General features: G+C 40.0%; 1 protein-coding gene across 1 annotated transcript in view; it reads right to left on the bottom strand.

Annotated features, from left to right (window-relative positions):
* Positions 1 to 22,190, bottom strand: part of LOC136863901 (dynein beta chain, ciliary-like) — a 5,220,903-nt gene that overhangs the window by 2,742,937 nt on the left and 2,455,776 nt on the right. Inside the window, exons 43-44 of the mRNA XM_068226514.1 lie at positions 8,817 to 8,965; positions 8,536 to 8,738 (exon numbers count right to left, since the gene is read on the bottom strand). Coding sequence (XP_068082615.1) covers positions 8,536 to 8,738; positions 8,817 to 8,965 — 352 coding nt within the window. The remainder of the gene's footprint in view (positions 1 to 8,535; positions 8,739 to 8,816; positions 8,966 to 22,190) is intronic.

Here is a 22,190-nt window from a genome sequence, read left to right as displayed (position 1 = left end):
TTTCTACTTCGCAGCTGCCATCCGCCATCTTGAATCGCAAACCTCAGTGCTGCACTCTTTAGCTACTACCTTTGAAATATGGTGGCGGATAATTTAAACAATTCTACAGCAGCCATCTCTCGACGCTAATTGCACAAGATGGTGGCTATACATGACTCCTTCATCGTGCTTACGCAAGATGGCCGCTATACATACGTTCTTGTGAGACCCCCTTGGGATGCTTGCGCAAGATGGCGGCTGTACATGGCTTCTTATGCGACCCCCTAGGGATGCTTGCTCAAGATGGCTACTGTTCTTATGAGACGGCTTGAGGGTCCCTGCACAAAGATGGCTTGAGACTCCCTAAGGAAGCTTGCGCAAGATGGCGGACACAAGATGGCGCCTATACACGACACCTTATGACACGCCTTAAGGGTGCTTGCGCAAGATGGTTGTTGCTCTTATCAGGAAAGCTAGCCTAGAGGCTAACGTGCCGTGCTAGTTCGATTCATTAAATTTGCTGTTTAAATGCAAAATGTTAAATATCTCGAAAACGGTGAGTCGTAGAGCAAGACGGACAACATTTTTCTGCCAATACCCAGGTTCGCAGTATGAGGAACATGATAGCATAAGAAAACTTAGTCTAATGATGAGATCAACGGTTCGGTTCATACTTAGGTCCTTTGGCACTTTGCTCTGTTTTAGGTTGTATTGTAACACGTTTTTTAACATGATCAGGTCTAGATATGGTAGAGAATATAACGTACCATGCTGGTCCGATTCGTTAAATTTGGGGCTTAAATGCAAAATGTACAATATCTTGAAAACGGTACGTCGTAGAGCAAAACGGGCAATTTGTTCTGCCTAATACACAGGTTCGCAGTATCAGGAATATGATAGCATAAGAAAAAATTAGTTTAATGATCAGATCAACGGTTGGGTTCCTTCTTAGGGCCTTTGGCATTAACGGCTATCAAATTCTACAAGATGGCGGCTATACATAACTTCTCATGAGACAGCTGAAGGGTGCTTGCACAAGATGGCTTGAGACGCCCTAGGGATGCTTGGGCAAGATGACGGACACAAGATGGCGGCTATACATAACTCCTTATGAGACGGCTTCAGAGCTCTTGTACAGGATGGCTGCTGCTCTTATGAGACTCCCTAGGGGTGCTTGCGCAAGATAGCAGCGACAGGATGGTGACTGTACATAGCTCCTTATGAGGTGTGCTCGAACAAGATGGCGGCAACTCTTATGAAGAAAGCTAGCTTAGAGGCTACTGCGCAAGATGGCAGCTGATGTTATGTTGCGGTGGTGGGCTGTTTGATATTCCATGTGTTTGCGGCTATCTTTAATCAACAGAGCACTGTGCTGCTATCTTCAGCTACTACCTATGAAATGTGGTGGCGGCAGTGTCTACGTAACAGCCGCTATCTTTAGTTAACAGAGCACCGTGCTGCCATCTTTAGCTACTACCTTAGGTACGTAGTACGGGTAATTTGAAAAATGCTACATGCTTTTTTGAAAGCCGCCATCTTTATTCAATACAGCATCGTGCTGCTACCTTTAACTACTACCTTTGAAATGTGCTAGCAGGCAATTTGTGACAGCTCTCATCTTTAATCAACAGAGCATCGTGCTGCTATCTTTACAGCACTAAATCTCATACTTTTTAATTGTGCTGGCGGGTAATTAAAAACATTCTTCGTGCTTTTTTGACAGCGATCAGCGGTGATCCTTAAACAAAAACGGGTATACAAAAGCTCTTAAGGCCTTTTCCTATGTTAAGGCATTACCTTATCGAACAAAATTAAACCTGCATCGCGAAGGCAGGAGTTTGCAGCGATAAAATTATTGTGCATGTTTAGACTTGCAGATCACAAAAGAAACATAACAAAACTAGAATCAAACCCTGTACTCGATACAATATGTGTTTAGAACATTGCTTGATGTGTTCAGAACACTAAATAAGTGATCAAGACTAGATTGAAACATAACACGATTAGAATCGAACAATGTACGCGATGTCGTAAACTTCAGAATGTGATCAGAACATTGATTGATGTGTTCAAGACACAAAATAAGTGATCAAGACTAGAATCGAACACTGTACTCGATACAACATATGTTTAGAAAATGTTAGGTGCACCTTTGTTCTAAGAAGATCAGATTGAAACATAACAACACTAGAATCGAACACTGTAATCGATGTTGTTAACTTCAACATATGATCAGATCATTTATAATGTGTTCAGAGCAAAAACACAATTTCTATGATTTGCTTACTGTAAAATAAAAAAACTATGGAAACACACTGTTCACATATCGCGTAGCTTACTCGCTCAGTAAACGACATTGCAAAACTACAACTTCAATGATTTGCCTAGTATAAAATTCAAAAACACACTGTGCACGTACTGCATAGCCAACTCGCTCAATAAAAGATAGAGCAAAAGTACAGCTTCAAATGATTTACGTTCCATCATTCGTCTTGTGAGAAAATCAGTCGAACAAGTTATCGCAAGAACATAATATATCAGTCAATCTGTTAGCATGGGTTACAAGCATTTAGCTCATGCGGAAAGTAAAATTAAACAGAACGCTAGTGCAATAAGAAAGACACTGCTTACATTTAAGTCCATAGCTGTTGAACAATTTATCACATAAATATGTAACATGAAATATCGGTTCGGAAACATATTGTTTAAATCTGTTAGCATGGGTTACAAGCATGTAGCTTGTGTAGGAGAGGACTGCTATGCAAAATGCTGACCGGAAAAATAATTGTGATAGGGAATAGAACCAAGGGGTTACGTATTATCATAAGAGCAAAAGGACTCTTCCTCTACCTCTTCCTCCTCCTCCTCCTCCTAGCGCTAATGGGCTAAAGGACCGATGGGCTAAAGGTCTAATGGGCTCTAAGGCTAAAAGGCTAAAGGGCTGAGGGGCTCCTCTACAACCTCACCACACCCTCCTCCTTCCGAAAGGAGTTAGCTGAATTTGGAACATTTTTAACATAAAATTCCCGAAGTGCGATGAGTTGGGTTTTTCTAACAGAAATTAGTATCTGCTTGATTGTTTTTAGTGTTTGGAACACTGAACGTTTCAAGATGGCAGCAGTGAGGTTAGCGATGTTCTGTTGTTGGATTTTAAAGATCATCGCTGGTCGCTGTCAAAAAAGCACGAAGAATTTTTTAATTACCCGCCAGCACATTTCAAAAGTGTGAGATTTAGTGCTGTAAAGATGGCAGCACGATGCTCTGTTAATTAAAGATGAGCGCTGTCACAAATTGCCTGCTAGCATATTTCAAAGGTAGTAGTTAAAGATAGCAGCACGATGCTGTATTGATTAAAGATGGCCGCTTTCAAAAAAGCATGTAGAATTTTTCAATTTACCCGTACTACGTACCTAAGGTAGTAGCTAAAGATGGCAGCACGGTGCTCTGTTAATTAAAGATAGCGGCTGTTACGTAGACATTGCCGCCACCACATTTCATAGGTAGTAGCTGAAGATAGCAGCACAGTGCTCTGTTGATTAAAGATAGCCACAAGCACATGAAATTTCAAACTGCCATCCACAGCACGCTTAATAGCAGCCGCCATCTTGCGCAGTAGCCTCTAAGCTAGCTTTCTTCGTAAGAGTAGCAGCCATCTTGTGCCTGCGATCTTAAGCCGTCTCATAAGGAGTTAAGTATAGCCGCCATCTTGTGTCCGTCATCTTGCGCAAGCATCCCTAGGGCGTCTTAAGCCATCTTGTGCGAGCACAATTAAGCTGACTCATAAGAGCAGCCGCCATCTTGTAGAGTTTTTTTTTTGCTAGGGGCTTTACGTCGCACCGACACAGATAGGTCTTATGGCGACGATGGGATAGGAAAGGCTAGGAGTTGGAAGGAAGCGGCCGTGGCCTTAATTAAGGTACAGCCCCGGCATTTGCATGGTGTGAAAATGGGAAGCCACGGAAAACCATTTTCAGGGCTGCCGATAGTGGGATTCGAACATACTATCTCCCGGATGCAAGCTCACAGCCGCGCGCCTCTACGCGCACGGCCAACTCGCCCGGTCTTGTAGAGTTAGATAGCCGTCAATTTCAAAGTGTCTAAGTAGGAACCGAACCGATGATCTCATCATTGAACTATGTTTTTCTTATGCTATCATATTCCTGATACTGTAAACCTGGGTATTAGGCAGAAAACATTTGTCCATTTTGCTCTACGACGTACCGTTTTCAAGATATTGAACATTTTGCATTTAAGCCCCAAATTTAATGAATCGAACCAGCATAGTACGTTATAGGCTCTACCATAGCTAGACCTGATCTCGTTACAAAAACTTGCTTCAAAACAAGCTAAAAGAAGAGCAAATGCCAAAGGGTCTAAGCAGGGACTGAACCGTTGATATCATCATTAGAATATGTTTTTCTTATGCTACCATGTTGCTCATACTGCGAAACTGGGAATTGGGCAGAAAAAAAGTTTCCGTTTTGCTCTTCGACGCACCGTTTTCGAGGTATTTAACATTTTATATTTAAGCCCCAAGTTTAATTAATCGAACTAGCACGGCACGTTAGCCTCTAAGTTAGCTTTCTTGATAAGAGCAACAACCATCTTGCGCAAGCACCCTTAAGGCGTCTTATAAGGAGTCGTGTATAGCCGCAATCTTGTGTCTGCCATCTTGCGAAAGCATCCTTAGGGCGTCTCAAGCCATCTTGTGCAAGGATCTTTAAGCCGTCTCATAAGAGCAGTCGCGATCTTGAGCAAGCATCCCTAGTGCGTCTCATAAGGAGCCGTGTATAGCCGCCATCTTGCGCAAGCATCCCGTGGGTGTCTCATAAGAACCTATGTATAGCAGCCATCTTGCGTAGGCACCCTTAAGGAGTCATGTATAGCCACCATCTTGTGCAATTAGCGTCGAGAGATGGCTGCTGTAGAATTGTTTAAATTATCCGCCACCATATTTCAAAGGTAGTAGCTAAAGAGTGCAGCACTGAGGTTTGCGATGCAAGATGGCGGATGACAGCTGTGACGTAGAAATTGCCTATTACGACGATAAAGATAGCGGTACGATGCTCTGTTGGTTAAAGATGCCTGCTGTCAAAAAGTATTTTTTAATTGTCCGCCACCACATGTTGCTGCTGTCAAAGAAGCACGTGGGTTTGTTTCCAAACAAGAGCACGTGGAATTTTTCAAATTGCCGCCACCACATTTCTAACGTATGTAGCTAAAGAGTGCATCACGTTGCTTCCTTGATTAAAGATGGCGGATGGTTGCTGTCAAAAAAGTAAGTTGCAATGTTTCCAAACAAGAGCACGTGGAATTTTTCAAATTGCCGCCACCACGTTTCAAAGATATGTAGGTAAAGAGTGCAGCACTTTGCTCTGTTGTTTAAAGATGGCGGATGGTAGCTGTCAAAAAAGCACGTGAATTTGTAAAGCACTTCGGATTTGCCGCCAGCACATTCAAAAGGTATCTAGCTAAAGAGGGTAGCACGGTGCTCTGTTGATTAGAGATGGCTGCTGTCAAAAGAGCACGTTGGTTTCTTTCCAAACAAGAGAATGTGGAATTTTTCAAATTGCCTCCATCACATTTCAAGTAAAGGGTGCAGCATTGTGCTCTTTTGATTAAAGATGGCGGATAACAGCTGACGAAATTGCCTGCAAGAGGGCGGCGCGGTGCTCTCTTGATTAATAATGGCGGATGACAGTTCTCAAAAAAGCACGTGGCTTTGTTTACCGGTTCAAATCTCGCGCTAGTAAGGTTGAGTTGGCAGCACTAAGGTTTAGGCGTGTCAAGACAGCAGCACTGAGGTTAGCGATTTCGTTGATGTCTGTCAAAAAGCACGTGGCTGTCAAAAAGCACATGGCTTTGTATACCGATTCAAATCTCTCGCTAGTTAGGTTAAGTTGGCAGCATTGACGTTTAGGCCCGTCAAGATGGCAGTACTGAGGTTAGCGATGCGTTGTTGTCGATGATAGCTGTCAAAAAGCACGTGGCTTTGTTTACCAATTCTAATTTCCTGCGGGAGGAGGAGCGGCCCTGGGAAGGCCTCCCGGGTGGAGGAGGTGGAGCAGGCCCCTGGGAGCCGGAGGTGGAACTGGCGGCCGAATCCCTGTATTATACTACTATCGCCTTCCAAGGGGGTTCATTACAGAAAGTATCCAGCCACGGAACCTGGGCATTTCACATGAATTGAAAGCCAGTACGAGTATATTACGGACAGATGAGCTAAATAGGAGCTTCGAGATTGACAAGGGAGTTATGAATATTACGTAGTTGAGTACAATTTTATATAAACTCTTGGTTCATTGCTGCATTGCTCTATACCAGAAACCGCCACTGATGCAATGTTATTACAGACTTGGATAGTAATTAACAAATTTCACACGTCCTGCACGACTTTATTATTACAGAGGAAAGTGGATATACTGTTGGTGGGAAACCATCAGTATTTCATTATGATCCTGAATCTGTAAAAATATTAGTAACATCACTCTTAAGCTTGTGAATAAACACAATCAGCTCATTAATTTTGGTCGACACACGTACGTAGTTTACAAACTTCATCTTAAACCAGTAAAGATAGTGTGTATAAAACACGGTTTACATTCCCGAAACATGCTACATGTTTGCGAAGACTGAACGAGTTGACAGATGACCATAAGCAGATACTGCAAGATTTAGTTTATACGCTACTACAGCAGAATGGAAGATAAGTTAGACATTATGAATACAGTAAAAAACTCATGATGGAGTAGTACAAGGTGAGCTTCATTCTTATCAACCTTTTACGTTTGGCTTGAATACACTTCCACAAGAAAGCCACCTCGATATTGATAGACGACTGCATAAGTCAGATGGAGGTTGTTTAGTTGAGATGTGCCAAGCTCAGCTCCAAGCGCACTGAGTGTGCCTTTCAGCATTACGCCCGCTATGAATAAAGTAAATGTATGAAGATTTACACAATCTCCCTAGTCCCATGTGTAGCTGCCATTTTGTTTCAAGTTTAGCTTCCACCAACCTCAGCATCAAAGTCTCATCTAGTCTAGTTAGGTTAATCCTCGGATCGAATCTCAAACTTGAGTCTGTAACGCCCTTGTAAGTTTAAGCCTGGGGTCAAATGCTTGCCTATTAGTTCGAGCTAGCTCTCTTACCATAATCATGTACCGGGCGAGTTAGCCGTGCGGTTAAGGTCGCGCAGCTGTGTGCTCGCATCCGGGAGGTAGTGGGTTCGTACCCCATTATCGGTAGCCCTGAAGGTGGTTTTCCGTGTTTTCCCATTTTCACACCAGGCACATGCTGGGGCTGTACTTTAATTAAGGCTGCGGCCGCTTCCTTCCCACTCCTAGTTCTTTCCTATCCCATTGTCGCCATAAGACCTATCTGTATCGGTGCTACGTAAAGGAAATAGCATAATCATGCTGTCAATTATGTTTAACTGGCATTCTTGGGTATCAAACTTGGGTCTGTAAAGCTAACCCCCTTAAGCTTGGAGTGGTATCCATGCCTGTTATTTTAAGCTTGCACACTTGACCATAATAAATCGTAGCCACTCTTAGTCAATAGTAGACGAATAAGTTGGGATGGTGTCTTTAAAAGTAGGAAAGATCACAATATGAAGATAATGTTGGAATCCAAGAGGACGAATTTGGGCAAATATTCGTTATAGGAAGGGGAGTTAGGGATTGCAATAACTTACCAAGGGAGATGTTCAATTTATTTCCCATTTCTTTGGCATCATTTAAGAAAAGGCTAGGGAAACAACAGATAGGAAATCTGCGACCTGGGCGACTGCCGTAAATGCAGATCAATAGTGATTGATTGATTGATTGATTGATTGATTGATTGATTGATTGATTGATTGATTGATTGATTGATTGATTGATTGATTGATTGATTGATTGATTGATTGATTGATTGATTGATTGATTGATTGATTGATTGATTGATTGATTGATTGATTGATTGATTGATTGATTGATTGATTGATTGATTGATTGATTGATTGATTGATTGATTGATTGATTGATTGATTGATTGATTGATTGATTGATTGATTGATTGATTGATTGATTGATTGATTGATTGATGAACAGCTCTAGTAAGGTGGTGTGAGGTTAAGCAAGCACATTCAATATGGTGGAGGCCTCGGAAGCGGAGGTGGCGATATACTACTGGTAGTCCTTGTGCATATAAAGACACAGACCCTATAGTGATGAACGTACCGCATATGAGCAGGAATGTTTCCGCCAAGAAACATATGAAATACATAACACGATTCTGGATACATATCGATCTCTGTATATATCTGAAGATCAATATATTACAATCTGTCAACGAACTATCACCCTCCCACACCGCCGGCGCCGTCTTGGATTAGCAGCGCCCTCTCTCCACTCTCTACCTCACACTATCCTATATCTCCAACTGGCCTCCTCCGTGGGTCACTAAAGGAATGCAAACGAGAAAAGCTAACAATTTTCTTGACTGAGGGACGGTTTACGAGTTGACGCCCGTCTCCCCACTGATACTAGTCACTAACCTGACCGATGGATAACTTACCGGGAGGTGTATTCTCAGAGGTGAGGAGACAATTCAGTAGGTAGCACAACATTTGCACGTGCGATATCTCAGTTATCGGTATAATCTTCTTAAACCGAACCCTCATGGTCTTTATCAAGGTATGCACGTACGTATCAAATAAATTTATCAGAAGGGCTTTTTCATTTCTACAGGTACGAGATTCTATCCACGTGGAGACGTACCTGAAACAATATTCATAATATTTAGATAATTTATTGTTCTTTCACTGTGCTTCTCATGTATCCAGAGAAATTACTTACGGATTCCAGCCTAAATCTAGGGGATTAATATATAAGATTCCAGCTCGTGACACTGTAGCTGGTGTTGCAGTACGCAGGTTAGAGATTTCGAAGAGTAGACGCATGGAGTTGGTGAGTGCAATTCTCTCATTACTTGCCAGAGTAAGGATCTGCAATGAGAAGGAAAAAATATCTTGAATTTCTGCAGCTAGGAGTGGTACCATTCCAGTATAGAACTCCATGTGAAATATATTCATATTACTCCAGAAGCGTTGGACTCTACAATTGCTATAATTTATTCGTCTGCCTGAAATAAGAAACGTATCAAGGCTACTACAACATAAAAGTTAATAAGGAAAATATATTAAATTGATATGTATTGGTATAACTTGATCTTTAGTGATAATAATTATTGTGAAATGAATAATAATTGTTAATTAATTACAGTATCATTTTTAATGCAACTTGGAATTCAGTGTCAATTTCGTTTATTACTTTAATTATTGGGTTTCAATATTATTTTATGAATTTTCTCTCTTCGTTTCTACTGAAATTCTAGTTCGCATGCCTAGAGAACGGCGCTCCTTGTGCCATGCTACTATGAGATTACTTCATGGACTTGGGGTGATTCAAATGATTTGAAAACAAAGTGTGATACCAGCTATCTTACGATGGTCACTTCAATTGAACTGTTACCGGGGTCCTGCTACACTTCGAAAGTAACGCACCACATTATTACAGACGTCTCGAAATTTATCTCAAGAAATTTCGTCTCGACCAGCACGTTCATCGAGTTTTATTCAGCTGTGGAATATTAATTTGTACTTCTCCATTTTCATGATGGCTAAATGAATGGTAATCTTTTTACCTCGAGACCTTTCAACTACCTCAATCAAAAGATATTCCAAATCATGAAGTTAAATATTGTGATGTTTGGATTTCATCCTGCCTTAGGAGAAACCAGCATGGCAAGGTTATTCCATTTAGTGTGCAAGATGTATGAGACAGGAGAAGTCCCATCCTATTTTCGGCAGAATGTTGTTATACCTATTCCCAACAGCCGGTGCTGACAGGTGTGAAAACTACCGCACCATTAGTTCAGTATCTCATACCTGCAAAATTTTAACACGTATTATTTACAGAAGAATGGAAAAACAAGTTGAAGCTGAGTTGGGAGAAGATCAATTTGGCTTCAGAAGAAATCTAGGAACACGTGAAGCAATCCTGACTTTACGTCTGATCTTAGAGGATCGAATCAAGAAGGACAAGCCCACGTATATGGCATTCGTAGATCTAGAAAAGGCATTCGATAATGTTGATTGGACCAAGCTATTGAATATTCTGAAGATGGTAGGGATCAGATACCGAGAACGAAGAATTATCTACAATCTGTATAAAAATCTGTCTGTTGTGATAGGAATCGAGGGCTTTGAAAAAGAAGCAGCAATCCAGAAAGGAGTGAGGCAAGGCTGCAGTTTGTCCCCTCTCCTTTTCAATGTTTACATAGAACAGGCAATAAAGGAAATCAAAGAGAAATTTGGAAAGGGAATCACAGTCCAAGGAGAGGAAATCAAAACCTTGAGATTTGCCGATGATATTGTTATATTATCTGAGACTGCAGGAGATCTCGAGAAGTTGCTGAATAGTATCGATGAAGTCTTGGGTAAGGAGTACCAGATGGAAATAAATAAGTACAAAACAAAAGTAATGCAGTGCAGTCGAACGAAGGCAAGTGATGCAGGAAATATAAAATAAGGAAATAAGGTCTTCAGGGAAGTAGATGAATATTGTTATTTGGGTAGTAAAATAGCTAACGATGGCAGAATTTAGCAAGGCATAAAATGCAGACTAGCACAAGCAAGGAAGAGCTTTCTTAAGAAAAGAAATTTGCTCACTTCAAACATTGATACAGGAATCAGAAAGATGTTTTTGAAGACTTTCGTGTGGAGCCTGGCATTGTATGGAAGTGAAACATGGACGATAACTAGCTCGGAAAGAAAGAGAATAGAAGTTTTTGAAATGTGGTGTTACAGAAGAATGTTGAAGGTGAGATGGATAGATCGAATCACGAATGAAGAGATACTGAATCGAATTGGTGAGAGGAGATCGATTTGGCTAAATTTGACGAGAAGAAGAGATTGAATGATAGGACACATCTTAAGACACCCAGGATATTTTCATTTGGTTTTGAAGGAAGTGTAGATGGTAAGAACGGTAGGGGTAGACCAAGGTATGAATATTACAAGCAGATTAGAGCAGATGTACGATGCAATGGTTACGTAGAAATGAAAAGGTTAGCACAGGATAAGGTGGCATGGAGAGCTGCATCAAACCAGTCTATGGACTGATGACTCAAACACACAACAAACACATTCAATTCCTGTGCTTAATTTTATTTCCACTAGTATGACCTTTTTCTCTCTCACGCGGGTCATCTTATTACGTGATTTTTAGCCTTTTGTTGTTTAGTGTATTTCACTTTTGTGTTCCTATTTTACTGAATTTTTCTTGACCAGTACATTTATACGCTATTTTTTACTTCCTTCGGGTTGTTCTACATTTATTATGTGTATATTTCAAGACATACTTCTGTGTTCGCTACGTTATTAGCTTCCATTCCACGAATCTTCTAATATATTCTGTAAGACATGACTCAAATTTTTATTATCATTATTATTGATATTATTATTATTGTTATGTGTAAAGTAGCTGATTCTTAGCAGACATTTAAAATATCAAAAGTAGGAATTACCATTAAAATTGAATTCTATAGATTAATTCCTTTGTTCGTCTCTACCCTTTCTTACACTTTTTTAATTTTTTTTTGCTAGTTGCTTTACGTCGCACTAACACAGATAGGTCTTATGGCGACGATGGGACAGGGAAGGGCTAGGAGTGGAAAGGAAGCGGCCGTGGCCTTAATTAAGGTACAGCCCCAGCATTTGCCTGGTGTGAAAATGGGAAACCACGGAAAACCATTTTCAAGGCTGCCGACAGTGGGGTTCGAATCTACTATCTCCCGAATACTGCATACTAGCCACACTTAAGCGACTGCAGCTATCGAGCTCGGTTTATTAGTTGTTTATATTTATCCTTTTACTCTGCGTCTGAGGGTGTTTTTATTATTGACAGGGCTTCCATGAATACAGGAACTTACTTGCTTGCTGCTCTTCAATTAACGATATTTTCCCCATTTAAACAATTGTTAACATCGAATTATTCATGAATGAGATTCATATTAATGATAAAAGTGTTTAGGATTCGTACTTAATCTGTTAACGGTTTTGTCGCGAAAATGTTTGTGAAAATTAGGTTTCATTTCTTACTCCCAATCCCAAAAGGGCACGATCTTAAAAAAAATCACGCCCCACGAAATTGGGCGATAATTTAGTGTATCCATCCCGGGCACATCAGGGCATCAATTAAAAAATTTGTCTTCACAAATAAATATATAAATGGTGTTTCTGGATTAGAAACTTCAGAGATAACTTCGAAGTCCCATCATCCTACTTTCATTGCGTCAGCGGCTAAAGCACAAGAGCATACGGGTAATGGAATGTTCAAAAAAGAAAAATGGGCACTACTTTAATTATAACGACAGTAGTGTTGTCTATACCGCAAGAGGAATACACTAATACACTGACTGACAGAGCAAATGCAACACCAAGAAGGAGTGGTCAGAACTTTATGCTAATTGCAGGGTAGACTGACGTCACTGAGGTATGCTCATGATGTGAAATGCGCCGCTGTGCTGCGCACATAGCGAACGATAAATGGGACACGGCGTTGGCGAATGGCCCACTTCGTACCGTGATTTCTCAGCCGACAGTCATTGTAGAACGTGTTGTCGTGTGCCACAGGACACGTGTATAGCTAAGAATGCCAGGCCGCCGTCAACGGAGGCATTTCCAGCAGACAGACGACTTTACGAGGGGTATGGTGATCGGGCTGAGAAGGGCAGGTTGGTCGCTTCGTCAAATCGCAGCCGATACCCATAGGGATGTGTCCACGGTGCAGCGCCTGTGGCGAAGATGGTTGGCGCAGGGACATGTGGCACGTGCGAGGGGTCCAGGCGCAGCCCGAGTGACGTCAGCACGCGAGGATCGGCGCATCCGCCGCCAAGCGGTGGCAGCCCCGCACGCCACGTCAACCGCCATTCTTCAGCATGTGCAAGACACCCTGGCTGTTCCAATATCGACCAGAACAATTTCCCGTCGATTGGTTGAAGGAGGCCTGCACTCCCGGCGTCCGCTCAGAAGACTACCATTGACTCCACAGCATAGACGTGCACGCCTGGCATGGTGCCGGGCTAGAGCGACTTGGATGAGGGAATGGCGGAACGTCGTGTTCTCCGATGAGTCACGCTTCTGTTCTGTCAGTGATAGTCACCGCAGACGAGTGTGGCGTCGGCGTGGAGAAAGGTCAAATCTGGCAGTAACTGTGGAGCGCCCTACCGCTAGACAACGCGGCATCATGGTTTGGGGCGCTATTGCGTATGATTCCACGTCACCTCTAGTGCGTATTCAAGGCACGTTAAATGCCCACCGCTACGTGCAGCATGTGCTGCGGCCGGTGGCACTCCCGTACCTTCAGGGGCTGCCCAATGCTCTGTTTCAGCAGGATAATGCCCGCCCACACACTGCTCGCATCTCCCAACAGGCTCTACGAGGTGTACAGATGCTTCCGTGGCCAGCGTACTCTCCGGATCTCTCACCAATCGAACACGTGTGGGATCTCATTGGACGCCGTTTGCAAACTCTGCCCCAGCCTCGTACGGACGACCAACTGTGGCAAATGGTTGACAGAGAATGGAGAACCATCCCTCAGGACACCATCCGCACTCTTATTGACTCTGTACCTCGACGTGTTTCTGCGTGCATCGCCGCTCGCGGTGGTCCTACATCCTACTGAGTCGATGCCGTGCGCATTGTGTAACCTGCATATCGGTTTGAAATAAACATCAATTATTCATCCGTGCCGTCTCTGTTTTTTCCCCAACTTTCATCCCTTTCGAACCACTCCTCCTTGGTGTTGCATTGTCACTGTCAGTCAGTGTATTATTGGACGAGAAGAAATTTTTTTCGCAATATTTACTAAAAACAGAACCACACGAGAACATACACGAGATATTGCCATATTATTACACATAACAAACAATAGTAAAGAAATCATTTGTGAATAGTATGCCTCCACTCACACACTGTTTTGGTTATCGCTTGGCATACCATAAATCACCTTATTAACGCGCACTATTACTATATACGCTTTATAAAAACGTAGGTGTTATTTATCTCTGAGCAATGATGTTCGATGGTATCTATCATTTGAATAAATTGACCATAAGGTCGGGATGACACTATCTCACTAAGCCTTCCTTTACTTGGCCGTCATAGTTATGGATATTAGGCAGATAAATTAGTATATTTTTTTCACCCACGAGATTACATCGCCGCATATCGAACTCATGGTCCGTTTGACCACATCAATTACATATTATACTGAACACATACACGTATTCCTGTGTTTAATAATAATAATAACAGTAATGTTATTTGTTTTACGTCCCACTAACTACTTTTACGGTCTTCGGAGACGCCGAGGTGCCGAAATTTAGTCCCGCAGGAGTTCCTTACGTGCCAGTAAATCTACCGACACGAGGCTGTCGTTTTGGAGCACCTTCAAATACCACTGGACTGAGCCAGGATCGAACCTGCTATTCCTGGCTTTACCTGACCCTGTTATATACGAAGCGGTTTAACACAACGTTGGTTTCATACCCATCACCATAAACACTTAAGGAACAACATAAATGCATGAATACGTTACACAAAGGAATTTTAAACACATTAGCAAACAACACATTCTGAAGATTTGGCCTAGTCAGGTCATATGACGTCAGCTCAAATCCATCGTTCTGATGCGGGTCGAACCCACGCTCTCCAGCTTCCAAGGTGCAAAAATCTGAAACTCCTATAACGAGCTAATTTAATAAACAAAAACGGGGAGGAATACGTCCCTCACAGGATCATAAAATTATCAACGCTAGTCATAATGTATCACTAGCACAGTAGCGAGTGAAAGGGGACATACTAGAGCAAATGTTCTGAGGTTTCTTGGAGACAACTCGGTCCGGACAAATCCCCTTACATCATAAATCCGTCTCTCTTGTTGTGTCCAATGTTCTACCTTGCGGCCACAAAGATACTTTCAATTTTCATTCTTTCTTCTCATTGTTCTCGCTTCCAAGTACACAATTTTTCAAGAGCCATCAATTCTTATTTCTTATTGTTCGAGCCACATACAGCCCAATTCAATACGTCGCGATAACCATGTTTACTCCAGTTCTTCATCATTCTATCATCTCGATCATTTCACAAGTCTCACCTTGCTCATTGTCATCCTACTGCATCTCAAATCTACCTTATTTGTTTATATGGAAGACTCTGTTCCCACAGGTCATTTAAGTAATAACATCTCCCTCGCGTATCTATATAATTCATGAATTGCACCTCGGGATTGCACATCTTCAATGGTCACATTCTTAATTACTATGAGCTTTATAAAAATACATGCATTACCATGTGAAGCAAATACTCAAACTATATTCAAATAATTATGAAGATCCATACCAGTTAGTAAAATGAGGAAGAAATTATAAATTCAGCTGGAGTGCCATTCTCCCTTGAAATTTATGCTTCACATGCACTAGAATTTACTGAGATCTTATGTACTAATTCATGCAAATAATTCCGCTGAATTATTAGTGATTATCCTTAAATCACAGCAGAAATCCTAATTAAATTAAAAGAATAATCATTCCCAGTCACGCGCGTATAGTGTTCCCTACATTGAATATTATTAATTACAAAAAAAGTCTTTCATTTAAAATTATATCAAAATGCAAACGTGCAGATCTCATGCTTAATATACTTAAGAAAATATACTCATTGATACTGTGTGTGGTTTGCTGTCATCTCGAGCGTACAGCTGGGGTTTTTAGACTTTCATGACGGGAGCTTCACTCTTAAATAGACCTTGGTTCCTTTCCGTTGTGGTACCGTCCATGTCTTGAATTGTGGTCTTCTGCTATTGGATTCTCTCGACGTTCCCTGAAGAGATGAATGCTGGCACTAGGCGCGACTCAAGTTGGTTCCAATCCTGGGTTCGATGATCACTCACGAACATACAGGCAAAAATGGGAAATTGGTTAAGAACATTGGTTTTCAAAGAACCTACTGGTGATTAGATCCACTTATTGATTCAAATGGGCTAACCCGAGTAGCGGTAAGTTTATATAAATCACTATTCATTTCCCCTTTTATCACACAACCTGATTAATTGTTATCACGTGTGTCCATGGAGTATGCGAAAGTTTCCCTATCACGAACACCGTTCCTTTAATTTACTGAGCGTCACTCACTGTTTAAATGCCTTAAAATCGCCACTATTAATTACTGAATGTAATCGGCTGTTTCACTAATTCTATGCAACCTGATGAGTTCACCCGTTCTCTGATAATTGCATCATAAGCCGTCATTGAAGTCACAAATATTTAAAGGATTAAATGTTGAAATAACACCTCTATTAATCACCACTACAGCTTTGTGTCGTACCACACGGCTTATTTCGCGATATTTACACCCCACTGATATGTTTTTCTTCGACACAGCACTTCATACACTGTTATCCATGTTTGCATAGTTCATCACTGACACGTAAGTACTGCGGCCGCACAAATTACAATTGGTTCCTGCATTTAGATCCAGGTTCCATTTATAGTATTTTGGCTGAGTGATTGGAGAGGTGGTAAACCACGCCTGTAATCGTGAGATTAATCAAATTTTAGCTCTTGACCCCTATTTTATACTGAACTAGTTTTACGTCTATCCGATCAGCGGCTCGTTCACAATCTTAAAAGCATCCTTTTATAAATTCACGAGTCATGGTTTATCTCGTAACTCCCACCTTTTTCCTCATGCTGCCAAATCTTAGCACTTGGCTTCAATCTGCGCACTGCTATATAACGTGCGTCATTACCAATCGAATATTAATGTATTGCGTTTATGTGCATCAACAGGTTGCATAAAATAGACCGGTTCGAATGAGTCCTGACTTATAAATTTCCATAGGTTATACCAAAAAGTATTCTTCTTATTATTATTAGTTAGATATGGTGAATTGGCACCAATGAATGCGGTGCTGAATCAGTAAGGATTTTTTCTTCTGGGTTAACGCACCTTAATTTACCTCACCCTCTGACAAAATACACCTTCACGCGTAGCGTCATCTCTTCTTCTTTCTCGCCCCGAGTAAGAGCGCAATTTCACATTTCCGCTGTAATACGCCATCCTCATCTCGGTACAACACAGAGAGCTGCTCCCTTCGAGCTTGCGTACCGCAACTCGTATCCCGGTTTGGGGCGTGAATTGCTAACTACGTCACTATATGCCGCAGAATGTTGCAGAAAACGGCATATATGGTTGATTAAACCTCCTAACATGCCTATGACACGGTGTTAAACGGTTACAGTAGGAAGCATTTCAATTATTTCTATATCACTTAATTGATCTTAATTTTAACAAATCAATTTCTATATCATGAATGATCTTATTTGTTTGATAGTTTGTTTCATTAATATGACTCTGGTATATCCACTAATCTACATGTACTTCTGTGCTTGTTTCTGTGGACTGCTGAGACGAAATTAAGTTGGCTTCACTTTAAGTGACATTTATTGAATTCTGTGGAGTATTTTGTTGTTATTATTCTTGATTTTAATTGTACTGGTTACCCCTTTGTTAATTCCGAATACTCTTTAGTTTGTCGATCTTCTGTGTCTCAATACAACAATAACGAAAATTATAAACAGAATGAGAGTTCTATACAAATCGCCCTTTTAGTACACTGCTTCCAGTATTTGAATCGATTTCAGAATGTTCATTTCCATTACCAGAGAAAGTGTTGCAGATGGTAACATATCGTATATAGGAGGAATTCAGAACGAAGGCTCCTACCGGCATTACTCGTAATATTACAACAATATGAGAATTTCTTTATATTTATGTATTTATAGGAAATAGTACAGTTAGCAAAATACGAAACACGGATGGGTATGTTGAGGGCAATTGGCAGGCTGCCAAAAGTTTACTTTTCTAAAAAACGAAGAAACAATTTAGCATTTAATTCTTTGTAAAGAGAGTACCGTATGAATGCTTTCTAGCGTTCCAAACATATATATTTATTATATACTGTTTTGTATTTCAACATGCTGTGAGCAATAGCCTGTGAATCTTTCTGAACGCCTGAATTCCTGCTCGAATCCATACCTTTTCTGTTGAAATGATTAGAAACAGGGTCCAGGGTTTCCCGCTACCTGTCCTTCTCCATTCGCCTGGCATGACGCCGGCTTATGCTCACAGCTCAGCCTAAATCTCCTTACTCCCGTCATTGTGATCATTGCTCACGAAGCTATCACTGAAAGCAGGCTGGTATAAAGTTCCGGAGCTGACTTTCTATTTTGCCTGCATAATTTCTTGCTATATATTGTCTTCTGACTTTGTTCTTTTTGTCTAACTTCTGTCGATCAATACATATTTTCTTCCGATAGTAAGAGAAAATTGGACGACGTTCAAGTAAAAAGTATAGCTTGGAGTATTACAACTCCTATCTTTATTTCTTGTCTACCATGTGTTGATAAATTATGTTATTTTCTTCCACCAATAAACCATTGAAATTTAGGTTCTATACAAAAAATATAAATACTTTCCTTCTGGGCTTTTAATTTGTTCTTTCTTGTATAATCTTTATTGACCAAAACTTACTTTCTTCCGTCCCTAAGAAAAAATTGAAGGATTTTCACCTCAAAATCATATTTTGGTGCATTATATTCATTTGCCCCTTGTATAATTTCTCGCATTGTTCTTTCCCGTCTAACTACCATTGATCAATTATTATTTCCTTCGATCCCTAGGAAAACCAACCTGGTAATTAATGTTTCTCTTCAAACAATGTAAATACTTTCCTGTCATATGTTATGTTTTCACTTTGTTCTTTTATGTCTAACCCCTATTCATGAATACTGGTTTCTCCCGATCCTAAGCAAAACAATTAAGAAATTGATACTTCCTTCAAACAATAAAAATATCTTCCTGCTATATAATTTTATTTCGTTCTTTCTTGTCTAACCTGTATTGATCAATTCTTATTTCCTTTCATTCCTAAGAAAAACAACCTTGTAATTAATATTATTCTTCAAACAATGTAAAAACCTTCTTGCTGTTTGTTTGATCATAAATATCTTGTCAGCAGTGTATCAGAGGTTACACCACTTAACTATTTTTGGGAATCATGAAATATTGTATTATTTAAGAGAAATCTGTTACTATTTTCATACAATCATAAGACATTGTAGCTATATATATACATTTTTAGAAAAATATTGTATATCGTAGTTACATTTGCTAGCAGGAAGCTATGGGTTCTCTTTATTTACGATGCTCTACATTTCATTATAACATTTTTAAAGTGCACTTTTCTGAAATATTGTTAGCAGCAAAACCATGGGATATTTCATGTTTCAGTAAAAGTGTTATAAAATACATTTTCCAAAACATTGCTAGCAGCAAGCTATTGCTACAGTAGTTTACAATGGCCTACATTTGAATAAAACGTTTTGAAATACAGTACATTTTCAGATTGTAAACATTGCTATTTGCTATTTTGAGAGTAATGTATCTCAATTTACCGAGATTAAAAAACGCCTTACCCGTGATTTAGACACAGTAAAAGAGGACATAAAAGACAACTTGTTGCGGATTTTAAATACTGTTTTTCCTACATCACAACAATTAATTGATCAAGTAGGGAGTTTAAAAGCGGAATTCCAAGAATCACATACACGTCTTTCGCAAGCACAAGCTAAGATCGCGTCAATACAGGACAATATTCGTGAGTCTTTTAAGAGTGGAATTCACAAGTTAACTAGTGAAGTAGACTTGCTGAAAACTAACATTTCTTGTGTCGAAACCAGGGAAGTTCTTGGAAATACAGTGTTTTCTTTATTTAATCGTGAACGGGACTAGATTGATCCCGGACCAAATTCCTTTGATAACGTTTATTTTCGAAATTGAACGGTGTAAAGCTTGGAAGTGGAATATTTGTTTTTACGTCACTATTCAGCCGAAATTATCATATTTAATGTTGATGAAGTGACTTATTACCTTCTGTGGCTGATACATAACGGATGTGATTTTGAGTTCAATTCAAGCCATCGGCAATGACTGTGTTTATTTGTGAATCCCACCGTGAAACTATTATCTCCTTTGTTACTTAGGATCTATTTCATGCCCAGTGCCACGACTACAGTTGCTCCTAGACCATACAGACCTCCGAGATATTCGAGATCTTCCAGGTAGTCTCGGAAGTTGGTGGCATCCTAAGCAGGCATTGTGACCCGCAATGCATCAAGGCCAATTCCACCCCAAGGAGAAGTACTAATTATAACTGCTACACTGGGGTGATGTTGGAATCTGACTTTATTTTCATGAATAATTTTTTAAACAATCAGTGTTCAATTATACTTATCTGACTTCCCTCTCTGTAAACATTCAGATATGGACCGGTCACCACCTGGGCCGAGTCTTATGTTCGAGCTAGCCATCAAAACAAAGTTTTACGGTTACAGAGAGGGAAGATAAGTATAAATGGCGCCCAGCGTTGGGCCGATATGAATAACATATCAGGGTACATAAGTGTAAATGACACTCAGATGTGATAGGAATTATCTGAATCTAGAGTGTACAAGTATAAAATTAATTAGCATAAGAGACACTTAAATGAAGCTCAGACTTTCAGAACTTGACCTGAATAAGTGTAAAAATAGATCTTATAATCATTCTAAACCGAAGTACAGAAACTTTGAATTTCAGATCATACAAAGTTAGTAAAGTGCAGTGATAGAAATATTAACATTAATCGTGTGCTATTTAATCAGAGTAATCTCGAATCAACAGACTAATTTTGAAGTTAGTTGAATATATTCAAAAGTCAATACTTGGTAATGTACGGACAATGAACTACCACAAATATTTTTTCAAAGAGCTTTTTTGATTTTGATTTTGATATTGTATGTGAAATATTTTCCACCATTGAACATTAATGGTGATATTTGCAAGTTCTATTAGTGCTTATTTAGTACTTGTCTATGGTACTTGGTCAAATATAATATTGTCAAAATGGAAAACATATTAGCAGCCAATGAAGCTCTAAAAATTAGCATGATTGAATGAAATTCGGAATCTAACACCAATTAATCACGACGTATTCAGGAATCCAACATTAATTTAGAGGCCCGAATAGGTGCTCGAATTAATGAATCCAACTCTAACTTGGAAGCTCACATTAAAGAGGCAAACGCGGCTACTACTCAACTCGGCGTTAAATTAGAAGTGCTAAGAAACGACATAAATACACGTACTGACGAGTCTAATACAAATTTTGAAACTCGTATTACACATATAACGGAAAATATAGATAGTATGTTTTCTGAGATAAATACAAACCTTGAACGTAGACTCGCCAAGGCTGGTTCAGAGATCGAAAAAAGATTCTCTGATGCCAATGCTAAAATTAATTCTCAATTTACCGAGATTAATGAACGCCTTACCCGTGATATAGACTCAGTAAATGAGGACATAAAAACAAGTTGTTGCGGATTTAAAGACTGTTTTTTTCTACATCACAACAATGAATTGATCAAGTAGGGAGTTTAAAAGCGGAATTCCAAGAATCGCATGCACATCTTTCGCAAGCACAAGCTAAGATTGCGTCAATAAGGATAATATTCATGAGTCTTTTAAGAGTGTAATTCACAAGTTAACTAGTGAATTAGACTTGCTGAAAACTAAACAAGAAGAGACTGACAAACATGTTAAAACCCAACTAAATAACGCACACACACAGATCACCTGCATAAGTCACGACGTTGCCGAAGACAAAAAAAGTCCTCGAAAAAGAAGTTAGTAGTCAGGTCAGGTCAAACTCATTAAATTAGATCTGCAAGGTAAAACTGAAACACTCAGTGATATAGTTTCTCAAGTGGAAACGGACAGGACAGCACGAAGCATTCTCGTCACTAGCGGAAGCACTTCTCACATTTGTCAAATTATACGAATGTCTGATGACAAACCTGCGAAGTTATCTGTAAGGGAAGAATATACCGCAAAGGAATTTCTCCTCAATCTTGATGATATTTTTAGAGTGTCAAGTAAGATCTGATTGTAAATTAAGAATAGCTTCCCGATTTCTAGAAGGAAGAGCGCTAACATGGTACTCAGCGTTCATGCTTAATATTAAAACTTACGATGACTTTAAAGAAGCATCATTGAAAAGATTTTC

This window comes from Anabrus simplex, chromosome 2, assembly GCF_040414725.1.
Source record: "Anabrus simplex isolate iqAnaSimp1 chromosome 2, ASM4041472v1, whole genome shotgun sequence".
Lineage (NCBI taxonomy): Eukaryota > Metazoa > Arthropoda > Insecta > Orthoptera > Tettigoniidae > Anabrus > Anabrus simplex.
Note: the sequence above shows the minus strand (reverse complement) of the source record. Positions and strands in the feature narration are given on the sequence as shown.